This window comes from Amphiura filiformis, chromosome 3 (assembly GCF_039555335.1).
Source record: "Amphiura filiformis chromosome 3, Afil_fr2py, whole genome shotgun sequence".
NCBI classification, from domain to species: domain Eukaryota; kingdom Metazoa; phylum Echinodermata; class Ophiuroidea; order Amphilepidida; family Amphiuridae; genus Amphiura; species Amphiura filiformis.
Genome location: NC_092630.1, coordinates 69,299,505 through 69,323,557, shown reverse-complemented (window position 1 = coordinate 69,323,557; position 24,053 = coordinate 69,299,505). Strand labels below are relative to the sequence as shown.

The 24,053-nt window shown below is 36.1% G+C and overlaps 2 protein-coding genes across 2 annotated transcripts in view; one reads left to right on the top strand and one right to left on the bottom strand.

Moving 5' to 3' along the window:
* The window catches only part of LOC140147462 (fibrocystin-L-like), a 96,157-nt gene extending 89,368 nt beyond the window's left edge, over positions 1–6,789 (top strand). The window contains 7 exon segments of the mRNA XM_072169240.1: positions 313–709; positions 1,592–1,752; positions 2,126–2,291; positions 3,671–3,818; positions 4,464–4,621; positions 5,471–5,740; positions 6,364–6,789. Of these exon segments, the coding sequence (XP_072025341.1) occupies positions 313–709; positions 1,592–1,752; positions 2,126–2,291; positions 3,671–3,818; positions 4,464–4,621; positions 5,471–5,740; positions 6,364–6,518 (1,455 nt within the window). The 3' untranslated portion in view covers positions 6,519–6,789.
* Positions 6,790–12,870: 6,081 nt separating this feature from the next.
* Positions 12,871–24,053, bottom strand: part of LOC140147461 (fibrocystin-L-like) — a 64,555-nt gene continuing 53,372 nt past the window's right edge. The window contains exons 48-57 of the mRNA XM_072169239.1: positions 23,437–23,669; positions 20,388–21,272; positions 19,531–19,753; positions 18,619–18,772; positions 18,195–18,296; positions 17,241–17,615; positions 16,507–16,903; positions 15,929–16,089; positions 14,328–14,436; positions 12,871–13,425 (exon numbers count right to left, since the gene is read on the bottom strand). Of these exons, the coding sequence (XP_072025340.1) occupies positions 13,289–13,425; positions 14,328–14,436; positions 15,929–16,089; positions 16,507–16,903; positions 17,241–17,615; positions 18,195–18,296; positions 18,619–18,772; positions 19,531–19,753; positions 20,388–21,272; positions 23,437–23,669 (2,776 nt within the window). The 3' untranslated portion in view covers positions 12,871–13,288. The remainder of the gene's footprint in view (positions 13,426–14,327; positions 14,437–15,928; positions 16,090–16,506; positions 16,904–17,240; positions 17,616–18,194; positions 18,297–18,618; positions 18,773–19,530; positions 19,754–20,387; positions 21,273–23,436; positions 23,670–24,053) is intronic.

Here is a 24,053-nt window from a genome sequence, read left to right as displayed (position 1 = left end):
GGGTGGGCTGATATCACACAATGGGATAAACGTGCAGTCGTGCCACATATCCCATTTGTCACATGTTTTGATTAAAAAGTCAGGAATTTGAAAAGATAATAACAGTTCTTAATAGAACTTATAAAAACGAGTAAATTGTGGCTATTAATGATATTGGTAATACCAGCTGTGCCTTCCATAAGGGTTTGCCACATTCATCCAGAACTGACATTCCTGTTAGTCATGTCTTTAAAGTAAATTTCTGTGCACCGATTTTCTGAAAAATCCTTTTTATGTAAGTGGACTTCATTTGGTAATATTTTGTCTTTGTAGGATTTTGTTTGGCAAGCTATGGCCTCACTCTATGATCCTACAATTTACAATGGAGAACTTATCGGTGATGTAGATGTGACCTTTGACCTTGCAACAGCCCAAGCTCAATTCAGCAACCTATCCATCAATGCAACTGGTTATCAGTATATCTTGGAGATACAAGTCATCACAGTACCCAGTAGTACATATGACTTCACCGTGCGGACAGATCCGTTTGATGTGGTGGATCCCGATACAGTGGTACACACCGGAGAAGCAAGCACACTGACGATTACTTTCAATGCCGATTATGATGCAATTGTAGCAGGAAAGGAAGACTTGTTTATCAGCTCTTTCCTCAATAACATTGCTCCTATGTATCCTAATGTGACTATTACCAATGTAGCTGTTTCTAAGGGTAAGTCGAGTCGACCAAGGCCATACTATCTATCATAGGGTTCCAATTTTGCCAGGAGGAGGAAGGATGGTCTTGCAAAGTGTTAGAATTCCAATGCTGAATTATACAAAATAGTGACCCCGAACTGGACTGAAAATGATCACAGAAAGAATCTAATTTCCAAACTCATTCCAGAAAGAAATTTTAAATATTCTTTCCTGGACTCTCACTATAATGCTTTTATAGGAATTTCTTTTGATATTTTATCTGTTAATCCACATTTAGACTAGTCAACTTAAATAATGGGTACACCTGGACAAAATTGAAACATCTATATTTTTGCTTGCTAGTGCCTCTAAGCACCCTCCTGAACAACATATCAAAAAAGGAGAAAAGGGAAGTAGGGATAAAATGCTAATTTGCATAAAACAAAATGGCTGCTAACTCAGGGCTCAAATTTCAAAATTGGATAGACACCATCTAATTGTATTCCTCTCATTATTAGGATTCTTAAAAAGTATAGTTTGACCGATCTCCGATGTACAGTTCTTTAGTAATAGGCATAAAGGTCAAATGTCAAATTTTGTTTTCCACTATTGTTCTCAAGGATTAAAAAAAATAAGAATGCTCTGATTTTAATCAAAGCGGTCTTAAATTGGAACTACATTTTAAACAGAATTTTGACCAAATTCTATAGAATTAGCAGTGTGTTCAATCAAAAATGGGAAAACAGGGTGGCTACAAAATAGATGGATGCATTCCCATTTTTTGATTTATATTGCAGAATCCACAAATAATTCGCTACTTTTTCTTAGTTCATCAAATTTACCTGAAGTTACGTAAGTAAATGTTCTTATAAAATTCAAGACTAACACATGTTTTCTTTCCTGTCTTTTTTATTAGGTTCAATTGTTGTGACCTTTGACATTCAGGGTGATTTGGAGGGTACACAGGAAGCTATAGCACAAGACCTGGCTGATGGTGATATTGTACTCAACTTTGAAGGAAACAATTTGGTGGCTAATGTTGTCTTTTTGGTTGATGGAGATGAGGTTAACTCAGAGGTAAATTATGAGGTTAATTCTAGCCGGCCAATGCAAGAAGGTCATATCGGCTTTGTTATACAATATTTTTGCATTAAACCCTTAATAATCATCTGTATAACTTTGAATAAGAGGAGGTGGATAGCTGTGGATTTCACACTATTCATTTAGTCTTGGCTTCATGAGAAACCATATGGTAAATCTGCCATATTGGAGTATTGGTCATGGGGACCAAAACATAATTCACAGCCTAAAAGCATGAACATGAGAATTGCAAATAAAGGATGCAGACCTAAAAGAATCAATCACTTGCAAACTTTTTTCTCACCCATATTTTTCTTGCTTGGTGTCAGACTTATGACCACAAATTTTATTTCTGTGTGTTTTATTTTAGGTGGATGGTGGTGGTGATGATGATGATGATGGTGATGATGATGATGACGATGATGGCTCTGGATCTTCAGCCTTCCCAATATGGGTGATACCAGTTGTTGTTGTTGTTGCTATTGTAATGATAATCATCATAATACTGCTTGTGTGCAAACTCATGGCTAAACCAAGTAAGTTGCTGGGTCAATAAATTTTTCCATAAATGTATGTTTTCCATTTTAAATGGTGTTTAGAACTTCTTATGTGCACACCCACTTTGTTAATATTTTTAATTGCCAAGCCTAACTGTTTGCCTTCGAGGAACCATGTGTAACTCCCAACATGGTAATTGTGATTTAAGCGACTTTACATGATAAATAAGTGACTCAAGTCCAGTTATGTAGGTTTTTACGAATTTTTGTTGCCTTTTTTCCAAATTCTTTTCCGGATTTATTTTAACATTTCCGGAATTGAATGATGATATTTCATCATAAGAAGAGCAAGAAAAATGTTTTTAGGGGTGAACCCCCATAACCTTTTCCTTGATCCCTTGATCATGTTCACTAAAAAGATTGTGCCCAAGGAAGCGTTCAACCTGCTGCTTTGGCTCACACCGTTTTAGTTTTTCAACAGCTATTAATCACTCCCACAACTATTTGGCTCTCACAGGATGGTTTGTGATTCCCACATGGTAGTTATGTGACTCCCACATGATGGTTTGTGATTCCCACATGATAAATATGTGACCTCACATGATGGTTTGTGATTCCCACATGATAACTATGTGACCTCACATGATGGTTTGTGATTCCCACATGATAACTATGTGACTCCCACATGATGGTTTGTGATTCCCACATGATAACTATGTGATCCCACATGATGGTTTGCGATTCCCACATGATAAATATGTGACCTCACATGATTATTTATTGTTTCCGTGCGCAATGTTCACTTGTGAATGCGCACTTGTGAATGCGTATTGCGGTAACATTTCTCTTATTTAATTTTCGCATAATGCATATTGCATGGCCTTGTGATCCCACATGATGGTTTGTGATTCCCACATGATAAATATGTGACCTCACATGATGGTTTGTGATTCCGACATGATAACTATGTGATCCCACATGATGGTTTGTGATTCCGACATGATAACTATGTGGCCTTGTGATCCCACATGATGGTTTGTGATTCCCACATGATAAATATGTGACCTCACATGATGGTTTGTGATTCTGACATGATAAATATGTGATCCCACATGATGGTATGTGATTCCCACATGATAAATATGTGACCTCACATGATGGTATGTGATTCCCACATGATAACTATGTGATCTCACATGATGGTTTGTGATTCCCACATGATAACTATGTGATCCCACATGATGGTTTGTGATTCCGACATGATAACTATGTGATCCCACATGATGGTTTGTGATTCCGACATGATAACTATGTGATCCCACATGATGGTTTTTTTTCCCACATGATGGTTTGTGATTCCCACATGATAACTTAAATATGTGACTCTAACATAATAACCTTAATATTATGTTTTACAGATCACAAAGTTGGTGAGATGCAACCCCTCCATTCAGCATCTCCTGATCATATGCGACTTGAGAGTGTAGCATCCAACAAAGGTTTTGAAACACCTGAATTCATAGTCCACCAAGACAGCTCATCTTGTAGCTCAGATCCAGAATTACAGTAAGTCAGTTTTTAAAAAAAAATTCTGGTGTTTCATTCAGCAAAATTTATTATTTGCTAAGTAGATATCTGTAAACTTATTGTTGCTTTTAAAACCCCACACATTTCAAAGTGCGACGTTTCTTATAAATGCACTATGAACACCAGCAAGTATTATATTATACAAATATATACTGCCATGAGAGGTTCTGGTTGAAACTATGGGCTCCGAGATGAGATCAATAGTACAAAAGTATTAATTGATCTCAACGAGGGACCATAGTTTTAACCAGAACTTCGAATAAAGGCAGTATATATTTGTTTTATATACAATCAATGAACAAGAATATATTAATGAAGTATATAATATATTATATTGGACCTAAAGGTTTGCAGCTGTCAATAGATATTGTTTGTTTTCAACTTTAACAAGCATCTTTACCATATACCACTAATAATTAGGTGTTTCTCCCATTTCTACCTTTTCTTTTCATATGTAAACTGTATATTCTTTCATTACAAAGCCAAACAGCTTCTTGTGCTTAATTAAAGTAATGTACCATGCTCACTGATATGAATAATTCAAGTTAGAATCCAAATTTTATCATACTTGAAGCTTACTAAACCTATACATATATCCAACTCCCTTTTTTCATATCACCACAGACATTTGACAGAAGATGTCACTACCACCAAAGATTTATCTATTGGTTTGAATAGTCCAGCATTCAGATCACCTACTCCTAATAGCCCAAGACGTACACCTGAGATTCAAGTGGTTACAGCACTGCCACCAGGATTCGCTGACGACCAAGAGGAAAGAGGTTGGTTGCTATGGAGATTTTGCTCTTCCATTTCTTACACCTGCATTTTAAATGATAACTAAAATATGTGCAAATGCATCCTGTTATTTTAAACCCATGTTTGCTTTCTATATCCACCTATGGAAAACAGGATCTACTGGGGGAATATCAAGTGAATGAACAAAGTGTTCATCCAGTCGGCCACCTTTGTTTCAGATGGACGCTGTATTTTTAAAAAGACCATACATATCAGAGACAGGTGCAAATCGACCTATAAAAGACCTTTATACATTTGATTCCAATCAGGTTAATATGCGTAATTCTTGACTACACTTGCCTGTCCTGTAAAATTACCTTGACCAGCTATCTATGGGGACCCCTGCACCAGGTCACTTGTGCCTGGCTGAAGTTTTGTTAGCGTTATCTCCTAAATTTCAGCTGTTAATGCCTAGATATACTTACCAGAAACAAAAAAGAGAGAATAAAAGTGTGGCATGCAGTAACCACCCTGTATATATGCTGTCATGGTTGAGTGGTGGTAATACTGAGTTCATTCATTTGAAATTCTCACTCTAAATGCAATACTTGTGCTTAGAGAGTACTATGCTTTGACCCATGGATCTGTTAACTACAGTATCATATGCCTATACATGCCATTTGAAATCTATCAATGCTTTGTCAGCAAAATCCATGTATCATATCACCCCAACTAGTGCTTGTGTGTACTTTTCAATCTCATAAGTATACTAGTACTATTTATAGCATGAAATTGGGAAAAAATGCCAGCAACATGATAAAAGTCCTCAGTGTATCAGTGAGACAATAATGTTGGTGTCATCAACATAAACTCTTTTTTTCTTTACTACACAGTGCTTGAAGATCGCCAGAAGATGTACCTTATGGCTAAGAACCAGGACGGAACCTTCCTTAAACTGGGAACTATCAATGCCAATATAGTGGGTACAGTGTATGACTTGAGGCATGACATCATGAGCATTTTGAGTGATGACTTGAAGGACAAGAAGTTTGTCATGATGAGAGAGACTCTGAAAGACATTGATGGATCCCTGGAGAAGAAGCTGTCAGTGTCTGAGGTGTACAGCTCTGACTGTGCCCTCATCCGATTTGTCAATGAAAATGGTAAGTTATTGTGTTCATCTTTTGACCTAATTAAATGTTTTACTCCCAGTATTTTGTTCTAAAGATTTTTTGTTGCTCCTTGTTAAAATTTTGGTTGAGCTTACACAATTATTTATTTATTCCATAAATCAACAAATTTTGTGCAAAATTGCCTAAAAAAGTGGAAATTTATGTAATTTTTTTTGGGGGGGGGGGGAGGGGGAGAGACAAGAAAAATATTTGGGCCACTGATTCCAGGACATATAAAACTATTCATCAAAACACATTATCTAAAAGCACACAAAGAAATGTATTGGTCTGGATAATGAAACAAGGCAGAATCAAAAGACCACCTTGAAGAAAGAAAAAAGGAGCTCAGCATTTTCCCAGACAGCACATTCCAAATTATGTATACAGAAAGGCAGAAAAGCTGACAGAGCTCAATTTCCACAGAGGTTTGACTTGCATCATATTAGCCTGGAAGATGGAATTTAGGCACTGTCCATTTATCATGTGAGAACTGAGAGGAGCCAACATTTATTTATTTTATTACAGCATTTGATAAATAAATGTGATAAATCTATTCACCTCTTTTTTTCATAGGTTAATTTCTACATTTCATTATTTCTTTTCTTCCTTTCCAGATGAATCCAAGATGTGTGTATGTGGTCTCTTGGGTCAGTTTGACTGTTCTCTTTGCCATAAGCAAGCCTACTGCAGTCCTGGCTGCCAATCCAAGGACTGGCCTAGACACACCATCGTATGCTCTCAGTGGAGTACCAAGGAACAAAAGTTGTAAAAGGCATGTTGTCCATGTGATAGACATGTGATCAAAAGCAATATCACATCATTTTAAAATCATATTATGGTATATGGTTAGCTTAAGAAATAGTAACATTTGATAGTAGTGAAAGCATTCAGCTTGTGATATCATGACAAACAAGTAGGAGTTGAAGTGGTTAATGTACATACCCTTTGTTACCTTGCCAGGTTGTAGTAAACATTCTCATCCTCGTGTACAGGTTTGAAGGTGCAATGACTGCCCAACAGTAAAAGTGACATTTGAATTGGTGCCAGGTGACAGTAGGAGGGACCCACCCTGAATAGTGCATGAGATACAGGGTAACGCTTGGCCTTCTGAATGTACACTATGCACTGGGCATCATGAGAGAATGTCTGACATTTGTCCTTTGCCATTTCAAGAGTCATCCCAGCTACATTTAAATTTATGTATGGAGTATTTATAAAAGCCATAATGTACCATCTTTAAAATGAATTTGGTTACTTTCTTGGCATATTTGTAATCTTAACACATGTCCTAATTTACAAATAATTGGGATTGGCCAAATTCATTCTGCTTGTAGGACAGTTCTTAAGCAATTTGAAGTTAATGTCTGAATTAAAAATTAAATCCACCAGTTGAGTATCTAAGATTGTGAGTGAGTTTTCTTTTTTACCTCTTTCATTTTTGGCTTAAAATTACCAAAAAACCTTCCTGGCAGTTGTTGCTAATATTTTTTTCAAAATTTTTGGAAAGAATGACAATATTTAAATTGAACCGGAATAGTATATTATGGTTCAAAGCAAAATTCTAAAACAAATCTGTCAATGGGTAATAATTTCTTGTGTAGTTCCATAGACATTATTATGATTTGAAAACAAATAGATATGTGTGTGTGAAAACGTTAGCATTGTAAGGTGGTATTACTAGGAATATGAAACGAAGTATTTTACTTGTAAAATAATCAGGTCTAATATTCTAACTGTAACATAGATCTATGTATGAGCCCAGATTGCCTTATTTTATAAATAGATGTGTGTATATTGGGAACATTAACTTGGAAAATCAACAAGGAACTATGTAGTATGTGTGCAGTGAAAATTGCATGAAATAGCAATGTCAATATCAGTGTAGTTTAGCAGATCGTGGGACGTTTTTCCAACAAATCCAGGCTGCCGGTCAATAATCTGCCAGTCATGCATAGCATGATATGCATGATCACCCAGTAGCATGAATTTGTTTGAAAAACGTCCCACAATGGGTTGAATCTGCCATATATGTAGGATAAAAGTAGAGTTTTTTTTTCCTACCTGATGCACCTGTCTTATAAAGTTCTTTCCTAAATATAAACTGGTTAATTATGTTAGCCAAATCCAATAAATATTACTCACGGAACTGAGCTTTCGCCATCTTGGCTGATGGCTTGATCACAGATGAACTGGTCCACTGCTTTTCCCGCGAAACTTGGTCTTTCCTAAATATTTTACTTTTTTACATAAATGTATTTTATTTTCAAAACTATTTATTTACTATGCTGTTATGATAATATTTAGTATTTGGTTTACTGACATGAATATTTCTTTAAAGCTAATGTAAGGTGAATTTCTCATAGTTGAGCAAAGAGGGAGATTGCCCAAACCAAGATGCAATGTGTTGGATTAAATCCCTTCTATAGGATCAAATGTTATAATGGACCAAGGTGTAGAAAAATTTTTTTACTTGATAAAAGGGTTTTTTTCTTCTTCTTCAAATGTATTATATGAGGTCTTTTATACTATAAAATGCTTTTGTCAATGTAGTTTTATACAGCAAGAAATTCACATTGGAATTGTTTAATTAACATTTTATAGCTAACCTGTTTTCTACCCTTTTCATACTTTTTAAACAAATAAAAAAATGTCTAACATTTTCATATCTTTAAAACCGAATTGCCAAGTTGTAATATTTTTAATTGAAGTTTCCAAAATATACACAAAAATGTTCACCCTTTTTATACATGTTTACAATGTGCATATGTACCAGAACTGGTGCAATTATTCCGTCCAGATAATTTTCAGGTTAAATAGTGATGAAAAAAGAATTTTTTATCTAATTTTCAAAAATATACACAAAAATGTTCACCCTTTTTATACATTTTTACAATTTGCATATGTACCAGAACTGGTGCAATTATTCCGTCCAGATAATTTTCAGGTTAAATAGTGATGAAAAAAGAAGATTTTTTTTATAAATTTATCATTCATCTGTTTACTTTTTTATATATGGTAGTGTTGAATACTTTCTGTTGACACAAAAAAAATAATAATAATCAACATTGGTATTGGTAAACAATTATAATGCCTTAAGCAATATGTTTAAGCAGTAAATTGCTAAATTTGCTTCAAATATCTATCCATTCTTTAGTGATTATAGAATAGGAATACTAAATAGAAAAACTGCCATTTAGGCAGATAATTTGGTGTGAAAAGTTACCTTTTAGTTTGATATCACAATTGACTTTGACTGTGGCCATATTTTGTGTCTTGCATGTTTTTATATGTATACTTCTCATGGGAGGTGTTACAGAGGCAAGGGCATTTCCAATCTGCTTTGATTTTGACAGGATGTTTGCAAGTGTTTTGGCAATAAAATCCATGAATTTTTGGCACATTTTTATTGCAAAGCTAAAAGCTTAATTTTAGAGCTGTAGCAACCCCTCCCATGTTCAGTTTGCCATCCTTTTAATGGTCTTGAGTTACTTGTAATTCAGTAGTTACCATGATTACATATGAATGATCATATGAGCACAAAACAGTGGCCATCTTTTTAATAAATATTTTACTGCACTTCATTTGAATTAAATAACCCACCAAACACTTGGTTTAAAATAAGCACTTGCCCCTAAATCTATCTTTGAACTTGGTAAAAAAAATTATTGAAATTGCAGTGAAATAATATTTCATTAATTAAATTTGATTATTTTAAATTTTGTATGTTAGGTTAAAATTAAAGGAGTATTTTGTGATTCTAACATCCTCTTTTTATGGTATGTTTCAGCAGATATCCACAAAAATTGCATATTCCCGAAATTTAAGTTGATTTTGATTTTGTTTTTGTAAGTTATATGTATATATTATATATATTACATAGGCTCCGTAGGCTACTGTGTTGTAATTTTGTTCTGTTTACATAAATTTACAGAACATAAATTCAAATTTGACGAAACTTTTGCCAAGCTATAAAAATCTTTTTTTAGAAACGTGAGGGGATGAGGCTGTGGATCACAAAATGCCCTTTTAAGATATGTTAAGTTTCTTTCGAAAATCTTGCCTTTGTAGGAAATTTAGAATCCGTCCATTGATAGACTGAAAATAGGTGTAATATATTTAGTACTCTTGGCAAAAATAAAGTGCCAGAGTTCTGTGCAAAATACAAATTGTGGTTTATTCTGGTGCAGTGGTGCAGAGACAACTGAAGATTGGGCAGAAATGGAAATGTACAAGAACAAAATGTTTTATCAACTAAGAACAAACACTGCTATACTGTGCTTCGCCTCCTCAAGTTCGGAAATTTGGCACATAAAGTTAATTATCAGCACACTTGCTGTGCAACTGCAAAAAAGCATTTATGTCACTTGTGAACTTGAGGTGAACCACAGTATAATTATGCTGCTACCCTCGCACCGAATTATTTTACTCCATCCCTGAATTTTGTATTGAGACTGATGTGTTTATTTGCACAAAATAGTATTAAAGGTAGATGAAAAACTGATTATAAAAACTGTTTTTATTATTTTGTGTGTTCATTGCTTAATATGGTATACGTAAATAAATGGCCAATGGGTAGAGAGGTACTGCTGAGAATAGTGAGAATCTGAAACTGGACCCATCAATATAATAAAAGTCAGAGCTTTCTCAACTTGTCCCCAAATTTTTGGTAAATTAAAAAAAAATGGCTGCATTGAGGCCAAATTGTGCTATTTTCTGAGAAACTTAAGAACATTTTGAAAAAATGAGTGACCCATATACCAAAATTGACCTAGGGAATGTACCAAAAAAGATAAGCCAAAAATGCCACCTATATCCGTATACAGCGTATCCCCCTTCCAGACAAATAGGTAGGCTTTTGCTACCTGAGGTCAAATTAGTAAGGATGATTGGATTTCCTTTTTCCCTGGTATTTTCTCACAAATTTGACTATTATGATCAGAGGTTTAATTAGTAGAAATGCTTGGGATTTCCTCAAGCATTTGACATTTTCACTAATTCATCCCATTGTGAAGAAATTTGGTGAGCATAAAAATCAATATATTTGACCAAATTTGGAGGTCATTTTAAGTAATTAAGGCGTCAGAAACAAATTTGTTCGATCTTTGGATCGACCGTCGATGCTGCTTCGATGCGTGTTATTAATGAATAATCAACTAATTAATCAGAATTAAAGCTAAATTTATATTGGACAATATCACTACATGGACAAATTACTATTTTATCGCAATTAATATTAGTAAATTAATTGATTTCAAAAATAATAAGGATCGACCAAGCATCGATGGTCGATCGAAAGATCGAACTAATTTGTTTCTATTGCCTAAGGATTGTTGGTTTCAAGGTAAATATTCTAGATTTTCTGGGGTACATACAATGTGATGTGGTTATGAACCTCTATTTTTGTATTTTGTTTGCTTTTTCTATAATTTCTCTGGGCCAATATGCTGCGATGAGGCACAAATCCAATAGACATGATAGTTGAAAATTGAGGTAATCTGAATTAGCCCCCGTTTGGTTTAATCGTTCAGGAATTCTATAAATGGTGAGACACTGCTTATTGTCCCCTCAACAATATAGCATTTTTATTCTATTTGGTCGTTACTAACAATAGAGTAGTTATCATTGATAAGGAGCGAATAGAAATGTTGACACTATTTTGTAATTTGTGATATAGCAGCATGATAGCAGATACACATGTATTGATTTAATTACCCTCCTGTACAATATTAAGGGTTCAGAACCAGAAATTCACTATGACCAGCTCTCACAAAATGAGCATTAAGTTAGCTCCTTGCTTTGGCCTTCAAAAATCAGTATTTCCTCCACAATGTCTTGTTTTCTTTTGAATTTTGTCATGATTAATAATCTTCCATAGTGCCCTGGCAACTTAATGCTCATTTTGCGGGAGCAGGTGATTGTGAGTTGACTTAGTTGAGGCTTTCTAGCTCTAAACCCTCGATACAATTATTTACCTGGCGTTGTTGCTGTACCCCTTTGTTCGAAAAAAAAAATGGCACCATTTTCATGAATAACCTGCCGGAAAATCTAATCGGCATCAAAAGACTATGCGTTACATAATCTATTGCTTCTCCTTCTATAATTGTCCAGCAAAGATCGTGGTAGACTTGGAAAAACAGTGGCATGATCAACGGAAATTATATAAAAATAGGGATGGCAGTCCCAGAAAGGTTGTCCGAAGATAATGGGTAGTGAATATATAGTAAATATAGTATATAGTAATATATATATAGTAAATATATAATGTGAAACCAATTTGACCTAAAATGAGCTTTTGAACTCACATGAGCTTTTGACCTCAAATGACCTTTGACCTCGGTATGTGACCTTGCACACCACCATTACATTGAAATTCCTATTATGCAGTTTTGGCTCAAGTTTAGTTGTAATTGGATATCATGTTCATTGAGACCACATTTTGTATTTTCAGCCTATTTACAAGTTGACATCAGATGACCTTTGACCTCGGTATGTGACCTTGAACACCACCATTACATGAAAGCTCCCATAATGCAGATTTTGCTCCAAGTTCGATATCAAATTAGATCGATTGATCCCATATTCATTGGTCGAGCTATGAGTTTTAAAATATTGGACGAGACGTAGTCGAGTCCAATATTTTAAAACTCATAGCGAGAAAAGCATCCAATTTTTATCATTATGTTTTGGATCCAATATGTTTACACACTTGGATTCAACAAAACATGATAATGGTTGCACTTGGATGTAATTGGTTCATGTGAGACCATATTTTGTATTTTGAGCCTATTTATAAGTTGACCTCAAATGACCTTTGGCCTCAGTATATGACCTTGAACACCACCAATAGATGAAGGTTCCCCACAGAATTAGAGAAGGAGAACCGGGACTCCCCATACCGCCAGTTACAGAGAACCGGGACTCACAATACCGCCACATACAAAATTGGGGGTATTCAGGTCCTGGTGCCGATGGTAAATGGAGAAGAACATAAATTCTCGTCTCATGGAACAGGCATTGCTCCATTCAAATCACTTACATTGACAGATGAGCACTTTGGCATACTTCAAATCTCCTTTGTTTCAGCTGAAGCACATAGACTACAAAAAACAAATGTCTGGAATTGTAAGTACCTTTCTTTTAAGGCACATATTTTAATCTCCTTATAGCACAACACAACACTTACTTTCATAAAATCTGCCATGAAAATCTCTTGCTTCTCTCTTTTATGCCAAACTAGTAAAACTGGAAAGTCCCAATTCTATTAATAGCTTATTCTTACACATTCACATTATTTTATTGTGTAATCGTGGGGATTTCCCGATCCATAAATAGGTCTGACTGACTTAGTCATAGTGTGATTACATGAGAGCAAATTCTCATCTCTCATGAAATAGTTTTAAATGTGAACAAAGTATACCTGATTTAATTAAATTACTCGGGTACATCACAATAATTATGATAGTGTGTCTGGCCACTCCACTGAGAGCATAGTGTGTGACATGTGTCTAGGTACTCCACTGAAAGCATATGATGGTGTGTCTAGGTACTCCACTGAGTAGAGAGCATTTTGATGGTGTGCCTAGGCCTGTCCTTGGATTGGTAGCCAGGACTGCAGTAGGCTTGCTTATCATGCTTATGGCAAAGAGAACAACCAAACTGACCCAAGAAACCACATCACACATCTTAAGATTCATCTGGAAAGGAATAGAAGGAATAATGAATGTAGAAATTAACAAAAGATGTGAATAGATTTATCACATTTATTCATCAAATCCTAACTTAATCAGCAGCTGTGGGCTCTTCTATGCCTAAAATCTATTTTCCAGTCCAATTAATATGAAGCAAGTCAAACACAATTTGGACTATGCAATACAACACTGTCTGAGAAAATGACCCCTATTGCAAATGCTGAGCTCGTTTCTTCAAGGACCAGGAATCCCTATACAGCCATAAAGCATGGTCAGTTATAGGGAAAAAATTGGTATTCTGGCCCTTGCCAACGCAGTAATAAACAAGAACAATTCTGTGTGACTCAATCACACACGTGTAGAACGATTGTGTCCCTCCTTTGATGCAGTCATTGTGTCATGCCACATGTCTAGTATTGCACACAAACACCGATCAGTTTTTCTTGCATTTCGAGCAAAACATGAATACTCCAATTTTTGCCCCATGTGTGTTTCAAGATGGCGGCCAAGTCCTGGTTCTCTGGTTTTAATTCTGTGATCTACCCATATTCTTAGCTCTTGGCAGCCTGCAACTTCCTTGTTGGTCCCAGTATCAATCATAGGGTCTGTGATAATACTAACACCGTAGTACACATGCCAATATTGTAATCACATCCCATAATCAGACTTACAATATTTCATTTTACTTGAATGAAAGGTGTACTTTAATATTTTTTTGAAAGCAAATATTATCAGATCATTATGTTACAAGGTATATGCTTGGGACTTTAAACACATTTTGTGTTATTGACATATTTTGCGTCAACAAGTTCCACTGTACTAACAATTTACTAATATTGTACTATTTTTCATCTAACTTGTGACAAGCATGAAAGTGAAAGCATACTTACTTTTAAGAAAGCAAAGCCAGTAAACAGCAGATGCTGTGATGAGCAGCATTAGCATTGCAATAATTACTATGACTGCAATAAGCCACGGAGCAAACAAAGCTGTGCTTTTCTGTATGGGAAGTAAGTAAACGCAAGAAAAATAACATTAAGTTCATGATTTGCATTATAATTCTTCAATGCTACATAGAACTATAATAAGTAACTCCACATATTTATTATTTTATCAAAGGCCAAAAAAAGCAAGTCTCAAAACTTGCGCAAGTGTATGTTTTGCAGTGCTCATTTGCCTCAGAGAAATTGTCCAATTTGATTTTGTTTTCAACATCTATAGTCTAGCACCAATATCAGAAATTAATATATTAGTTACCCACACATCCAGCCCAAAACAAACGTTAGATCAAGTTTGAGAGACTAATATGGTGTGGTTATTTGTCTGGCATTCGCAAACCAGGACTACCTTAACCTGAGGTCAAAAGCACAAAAAGCCCGAAAATTAAGCATTTTAAATAATTTGCCTTCTGGAGAACCATACTTTTGGTAATTAAGTCTATAGATTACATAACAGCTACATTTATTAGCAGTGATAAATCATGAGGATGATAGTTCATAAGTATATACTAATACTAGGTATAAGTTTACTAATTGTCAAAATGTCAAAATGGTCCACTTTTTGTGACACTATTTTCCTTGGTCCATTTCCTTTTTCACAAATACTAGTAATTTCTTTTGAACAAAAAATCATTCCAAAATTTCATATGACATTTCCATAGCTCCGTGGGGTCTGCCTGTAGCTGTGCATGGGTGACATCAATCCATTCTGATATGTGGGGGTACGGTGGGACACATGTTTGTAAAAGTGGAGTTTGGACCACAGGCAGTGCACACCATGCTTGCATGATGGATGTCTGAGGGGGAATGTGGGCCCCCTCAGAAGTTGATTCCCCTTTAAATTAAACTTCAATTGAAGCCATTTGATCAATGAGGTAGAATTGAAGAGTATCTACTCTTCCATAATGTGCGTCATTCATGGAGGCAACTTAATATACCTTTGATTATTTTGCTATGCTTCCAGAAAACTTTGATTCAAAATGTGCAGTTGTTTGCGTTCTGCATTTGAAACACCTAAAGACACACTTAAAGACGCAAACTATCATTCAATTTGGGGCTACATTATCTGGCCTCCATGATCGACAAACCAAAATGGCAAGTTTGCCAGAGCTGGTATATCTTTGCATTTTGGTGCACAAGTTTGCCATAGCATTATGTATGGTGCAATCTTTGGGCATAGGGTCTATGCTTTGGGTATATCTTTGCATTTGGTGCACACGTTCCCCATCATTGCTTACTGTAGAACAGCCAGGGGGATGTGTATCCCAAGAAGCTGGACATTTTTACCAATTGACACCTGAGGAAAAATAAAAGGCAAGTGTTTTTAGAATAACTGCCACCACCCCAATTATGAGATAGGGCTAGGTTTATGATTATACTTAGCTGGCATAGTGACTACTATTCTAAATTTGCTCGTCCAATAAAAACCAAAGACAATTCTTTGTCAAAGTCAGACTACAAAACAAGTTGTATTAAACCATATCATTACTTACCCCAGCTTTAACCTCCTTCCCATCCACTTGTAAATAGTTGTCAGCTGACAGAGTATAGCCATTGAATGACAGTGTAATCATGCCATTTGATAGGTCTTCCAACATCTGGTTTTGTGTAGAGACTACATCACCTTGCACATCAAAAGTGATTAATATGGAGCCTAAAATATCAACAAATGGTACAAAATTCAGTTTAACAAAATTACCAATAGCAGTGTTAGAATATACTATTGCAACAGTATATCTTTACTTTTGAATATACCAAGTGTATTCAAGTAAATGAATTCAACTTAATTAGCACTCATACCTTAATTTGCATGCATAAAATTTTCCATAGGATAGCATTGTCATATTTCTTTACAGGCATAGCTAAACTTGGTCTGCGCTTAAAGCATAAGCTTATTCACCATGTTTATAGGGAAAATATCATTCTTTTCAGAAGAGACTGGTCAAAAAATCTTCGGTCAATTAACTTGAATTGTTATATTTCTCATCCTAATTTTGCCTCCTGGGGGTATTCTCCGGGGGTATTCTGCTTAACCCCAAACTACCCCTTGTCTGTTATGCTCTTGACCTACCTTCAGATATTAAGACATTGCTGAATGTTGCATACGGGTACATCGGTGACACTTTATTAAAAAAGTTGATTTTCAGAAGTCCTTCATTGCCCCTGGCAACTGTGTCATAGTCCTCATCAAAGCATATGGTGAATGTCTTGCTGTCACCGCTATGTGCTATCTGCCCTCTGAACTTAACATCAAACCCTTCTGAATTGACGGTGAAATCGTAGTCACTGCTTGGTATGGTGTAAACGTGGAATTGGATAATGTACAAATAACCTTTCGCATTGATAGAAAGATCTTGGAAATGGGCTTGAGCTGTGTTCATGTCAAAGGTCACTTCCATGGTGCCATCAAGTGACCCATGATAGTTGGATGGCATGAGTAGACTGGCTGATGCTTTCCATGTGTAACCCTTGAAAACAATATTGAAAATTTGTATCATTTAATGAGATTAACCAGAACATCCAAAAATGTTGTATTTGATGAAGTCGACAACTACTTCCAAACTTTTATTACTTCCATTTATGGTTCACATACATTTGATAGCAGTCTATACTTTGGACAGCAAATTACACCTACAGGAAGAGTTATTTGCAATGTTTATGAAATATTTTATTTCATGATCTGTTCAAATTAGCCTACATATAATTGTTGGTCGTTTGGTCTGATAATCCCTTTAATTGCAAGTATAAATCTCCTAAGCAAGATAATGAAACATTAATGAGGCTTTGTTTTGGTTCATTCCATACCTTGTCAGTCAATCCTTGTGGGAACCTATCAGTTAGCACATCTTTGAGTTCTACGATTACAGCAAATTCTTCATCCACATATGCCAAAGAGGGTGTTGATGCAACCACTGCATAATACTCCCTCTTTGTGATGGAAATTTCCACTGATGAGTCGATAGCCAAAGTTGAGGAGTTGGGATGAATAATGGCAAAATCCAAAGTGTATCCAGATCCCATTTTATCTATGGCCAGATCCAGGAAATTGGCAAAGCCTTTTTTGAATGGCACTGTTGTGCTGCCAAGAAGTTGTGCATCTGGATTACCATTGCCATGACGGAGGGTAGCAGCAAGTTGCCATGGATTGGAGTGATGACCAAGTTGCTCCACAAGTACATCCTGTGATGCAATGAATGAATGAATGAATGAATGAATGATTGAATGAATGACTCATGAATAAAATCCATGGATCTATTTGCAGAGCTAATACAATCTTACATGTATGGTACATTATAAAAGACCAGTCATGACAGAGAGGGAACAGAAGGTCTAACCCTTACCGCTCAGAGGCTAAACGCATGCGCATTTTGCAGACAAGCAATCAAGGCATGTCATTGGCTTATACATCAAGCCGCTGCTGCAGCAGCATGAATGTCTGATAGTTACATAATGAACTGACTGGGGCAATGAACTGGTGGGGTCTTTGAGAAGGGAAGGGAACTTTAACGAGAATGGAGGCTAAAACAATGAAATATAGGCAGAAATATGGTATTTAGAACTTAAAATCAGTCAAATTAGTTGATGCGCTGAAACAAGCGATTTTAGATTATGTGGTAGGAGTTCTCTTTAAAAAGGTGTCTTGAACACAAAAACATGCAAAAGGCAACATAGGTGAGCAGCTCTCAAGCCCCCCCCCCCCCTCCCGACTGACATCAGTATTCTGTGTCATTCCATCCAGTTGCTTCTACAAACACTTACAACACCATCCAGGACTTTAATCTTTGGTTGCACACTGAATGGTTCCCTCTCTGATGCTCCTGATGCTTCCATGTGAATTACAAGTACACTTGGAACAAACACTTACAACACCATCCAGGACTTTAATCTTTGGTTGCACACTGAATGGTTCCCTTTCTGATGCTCCTGATGCTTCCATGTGAATTACAAGTACACTTGGAACAAACACTTACAACAGCATCCAGTACTTTAATCTTTGGTTGCACACTGAATGGTTCCCTTTCTGATGCTCCTGATGCTTCCATGTGAATTACAAGTACACTTGGAACAAACACTTACAACACCATCCAGGACTTTAATCTTTGGTTGCACACTGAATGGTTCCCTTTCTGATGCTCCTGATGCTTCCATGTGAATTACAAGTACACTTGGAACAAACACTTACAACACCATCCAGGACTTTAATCTTTGGTTGCACACTGAATGGTTCCCTTTCTGATGCTCCTGATGCTTCCATGTGAATTACAAGTACACTTGGAATCCTATACACAACAGCGACGTGTTCATCCTCCGGGTGCTCAGTCTGCTGCTCATCAAAGCTAAAAAATAAAATATACAAAAATGTGAACATGATAATATACAACACAATTGCAGTACTATGGCTTTGTGTATTGCATGACTTACATAGGTGTAAGTTGGAACTTTATTGATGCACACAGTAACAAAAACCTGATCATTCTCGCGTATTACAAGCTATTCATAGTGTACAAGTGTTCAAACCATCAAGTTCAAATGATGTACTAATTTGTAAGTCCAAATCTAAACTTACTATCAAACTTATGAATGAAAATATGGCATCTCATTCAAATTGGCTTGATCTTGGGAGCAACTGTAGGATGCTTGATCTAACCCAATATTTATGAAATATTAATTCATTGAATCTTGTTAATTGTGCACACATTTAATCTTTGTACGTAAAACCAATTCTTTTTTCACCATTAAGTATTATGCATTATTGGTTGTTGATCCTAATATCGAATCAATTTGGATGTGGTGCCACCCTAAGGTATGACAGAAATAAACTCAGAAACATAATTTGGATCAATTTCAATAACATTTATACTGCATGATGTGAACATTTGGTGTACATTAATCCAAATCTAAATCTTTTGCTTATTTTATTCATTTTGATAGTCCTCTATTACCAGGTCATTGTAGAAAGTCATAACTACTGCTAACAGATGCACCTACAACTATTATTGTTGACTTGGTCGTGCAACCTGAATTTTCAGTGGTGGGTAATTAAGATTTGCTTTTCAGCCAGAATGATAACCGTTATCTGCATTATTGTTATTACCGTTCACTGCCATTTGCAGGTCCACCTGTTTCATTGGTAGCATGCACACCACCAGTAGGATCCTCTGGTGTTGGTTCCGGATCTGTCATTGTCATGGACACTACTGGCACATTGATGGCTTCTTCCAATTCTCCCTGTTGCATAGAGTCAGCAAGTTTTGAGCCAACTTCCTCCAGCTGTTCGACACTGAGAGAGGGCAATTCTTTTGTGGCACGCATTTCCACTGAAATGGAATACCGAACAGAGATTAATGGCTTTTTATCAGCTGTTTGAAAGAAATTGTGAAAAATGTAAACATAATTGCCTAGGGTGTAACTATTGAATACCCCTCTCAATGGTGCAGTTGACTTAGAGTTTTGAGGGGGCAAGGGGTATTTGATATCAATGTATAGGAGTGATTAGTACATTTATGGGTGCATGGTGGGGTATACTATTTTTGGGATATATAAGTATAGTTCTTGGCTTTTTATGTTGCCGCAGTCTGCATAAACACAGTTGAAAATAAAGTATAGGTCTTTGACACCAAATTAGACCATCCAAAAAGACAATGTCCTTAATACGGGTTAGCTTTGATCCCCCTGTCACATGCCCCCTGTTTACTCTTACACTTCTACATAGTCCAAATTATTCGTAGCTATGTATGATCAGTGTAAAAAGGCCCATTGATGGCCCACCATGCTAATGTCTCAAAAGTTAAAACCTTTATTCTAAAAAATAGTGGTTTTTTTTTCTGGAATTGGGAATAATGACCAACTACAAATGTTCACCACAAACTTCCAAGTTTGTTTCTTTGTTTAAATTATGATTTTGTTGTTAACCGAATTGAAATTTAAGCTGACCAAACTTATCCTACTTACTTAGTAAATCAACTGGAGTTGCCATAGTCGCATGGGTTACATCTGCATCACCATCTGTTACTATTGAATCTGCTGGAGGATCACCCACTTCAAAAATAACTTCCACTGTATCAGTTGCTCGTCTAAAACGTTCAAAATGGTAAACAGATCTCAGACGTCTGCTATTCACTGCCATGATTTCAATGATTCTGATTTGAGATCGTTTGACCCCAAGAAAGGCAACTAAGTTTTGAATCAAGTTTTCTTCAAAAAAATCATCCACTGATACTGCTGGCACGTCAAATGATACCACGACAACTGGAGTGGTTATGATGTCCACTGGATCACTTCCACAGACCAAGATGTATAAAGTTGAATGATCACGATCAAAGTAATTCATTCCAGTAACATTGGAAGTTACAGATGGTTTGTAGGTTGAACGTTTATGTGGGTCGTTTTCTAACACAAAATCGCCATTTTCATTCAATTTTCCGTTAGTTGGCATGATATATAATCCGTTGACATACACATCTAGACGCTGTGGATTGGCGTAGTATATTCCAACGACTACTTTCTGAGTAATGACTGCATTCAGCAGATGTAGTCTCATTCTCTGAGGATTGATGCTAGAAAAATACACTCCATACTCTTTGCCCGTGGCAACCATGGTGTAAAATGTACTGATACGCTCTTGGCAGGTATAACCATTGCACCATCCATGATCCTGAGGACCATTGATTACGTCCAGGTATTGATCAGAGTAAAGCGCTACAGGTGAGAGACGACGGAGCTCGGTGTCTGCATCAAGACTTTCAAAGATCATGATCATGTGGTCCATTCCAAGACATTTGTATGCTTGCCCGGTGCTTTGCCATGTACAACCACTATCATGGACACCATATATACCTGTAATGTGCAAAAATATAACAATTGACAGAAAGTGAATGACTTTTGATAGAGGTCATGTGAATCTTTCCTCATTTGCTTAATTTTGACCTGACTCCACAGCAATGACTGAGAAAATTCTGTGTTAATAATAATATTTTGACCAACCTTACACCAAGAATCTGAGTGTACTGATTCTGCACGGTTGCGTACATGTCATCTTTTTGACTGCATCTGAATGATACGAGGGGCAGTCAGTATGTTTTAAGAGTTGACTCGTGACGTCATTTGTGGATCGTTTTCATGGCATTTTTCAATGATTACATAAACACTGTACCTTTGTCTTTCAAACAACACATGTACAAATTCTATCACACACATGATTACGTAACAGCATTAGCATAAAATCAATATACTAGGGACACTGCCAAATCACGCAAAAAGGCGGGCCTTTTAAATTACAGAAAAAACACATGTTTACAATGTCCGAAAACAGCAAAAGTACAAGGTGCATATAGCTAGTTTTGGCCAGGAATAAACACTATGTCCTCCGTTTGCATTTGGTAAAATATGAAACTTGCCATTAAACTTTGGTGGAAATGGGACGTCTGGAAACTTCAACAACTTTAGGGCTTGAATGGAAGCAAAATTATTCTGCAAAAATGGCGAAAATGAAAAAGCAGTTATTACAAATGACATTAATTATCTCCAAAATGAAGCAGACTAAAATATAATGACTGGTCACGTGTGAGAGCTGGTACTCAGTGCGATGATAACTGGTGCAAATGAAACAACAATCTGCGCATGCGCAGGTGGGATGACCGATACAACATGGTGGAAATGCACGAAAATTGCTACATTCCATGTAAATAGGGCCTAAAATATTACAAAATGCTATGAAAATTGTAATTTAAATATTCATATGAATTTTTATGGATGATCTCAACCTGAAATGAACAGAAAGTTTTAAAATAAATTTCTCATTCAAACGATGGCCTCTCTCTTTGTACCACTACTTTTTTTTTATTTGTAACAATGGTACAATAACAGTTATATTTTAATCACGGATTCAAATATTTTCTAGGGAGACTCCCGTTTAAATGTTTGGAGATTAGTCAACAGAAATAAAAAAAAAAATTTAAATTTCCATGTTTGCTATTTTTGGCAATATCAAGATTTTTAAAGAAAGAAAAGCCTTGTTTTTGTCAAAAATAAGACATATTTGACCACACATTTTAAATAAACTAAAACCTTTACAGCCTAACAAACATGGTTTAATGAGCTGGTAGTTTGTGTTCTATTACTGTTCCAAAAGGCAGCATTCTCCATTCTTTAATTCCCGAGAAAATATAGAAAATACAACAATACCTCATTTCAGCCTCTTATTTCCCTTAACAAAAACGCCTCAATTTCACCAGGTGACTCTAGACCATTGATTTTATACTAATGCTGTTACGTAATCATGGGTGTGATAGAATTTTTACATGTGTTGTTTGAAAGACAAAGGTACAGTGTTTATGTAATCATTGAGAAATGCCATGAAAACGATCCACAAATGACGTCACGAGTCAACTCTTAAAACATACTGACTGCCCCTCGTATGTATGTTTAAAACATTCACCTGACAATCCTGTCACAATGGTGTGGGAAGCATTGTTTTTCAGTCATCCTTATCAAGTGTGCTCTGTTGGTGGACGATGAATGATTCAGCCTAATCTGAGTCTCCAATACTCCCTGCAATACAAGTGTGTTGTCCCAATTGACCTTTTTGGAACGTTCCATAATTCATTGCGCTTAGACCTGAAATGTCGTCATTTGACATCATGCAAACTTGCAATGAGCAGTAACAATGTTCACAAAACTAAGCCTGAGATTTACCAAAAGGTCAATATAAATATATGCATGACGTATTGTTTGAACAGACTCAGCAGACAACTTGTATATATATGCACAATCATGACAGCAACCTACATAGTGATACAGGTAGTTGAAATAAATTCATATACCCCTTTTAGAAGACATCATGACAGGGACTGTGAATTTCAAATGAGGTTCCCTGAATGGTTGCGTCCATATGAAATCTACACTCCCTGTGTGGAAGATTAAGATCTTGTCTTGCATAGGGGGTGTATGTACTGGAATAGCCCATTAGCATCCAATGAATCTCATGATGTACCTATCTTACCTTTCTTAGGGCATTTATCCTTAGCATTTATCCTACTCCCATCTGGGGCCGTCAACATTGTCTTAGGTATTCTATAATCCCCCAGACCACGCCTAGGGTCTCCATCCCATTCAAACTGTGACTGAGGTACCACTGTGCCAACAGACCCTAGAAGACTGCCGTCAAGATCTCGGATCAGAGCTTTCTTCATGGCATCACAATCCATATCAACACAATCAGCAGGGTTGACCAAGCTAATGTATTAAAAAATTACAACTTGTTTGAATAAAAGATATATAGTCATAAATGATTTTGGTGAACTTGTGAGGGTGGTAATCTCACCGGTAATAGAAGCATGACACGTAAATGACATTCCGTGGGGTTGGGTCAAATTTGTTTTATAATGTTCTTGTTTTCACTTCATGATGTGATATATCCCTAATTTAATTATATTTCATTAGGTTTCATTATAATCAGGAGATCCCAGCTCTTAAATGCTACTAAGAACTGACGATATGTTGGTTTGCAATAGAATTTTGGCTACTTCATCGCTAGATCTAACTCCAATAAAAGATATAGTCACATCGAGGTCCCAGCAGGTCCCAGAAAGAATAAAATTATAATATGATCCATATAAC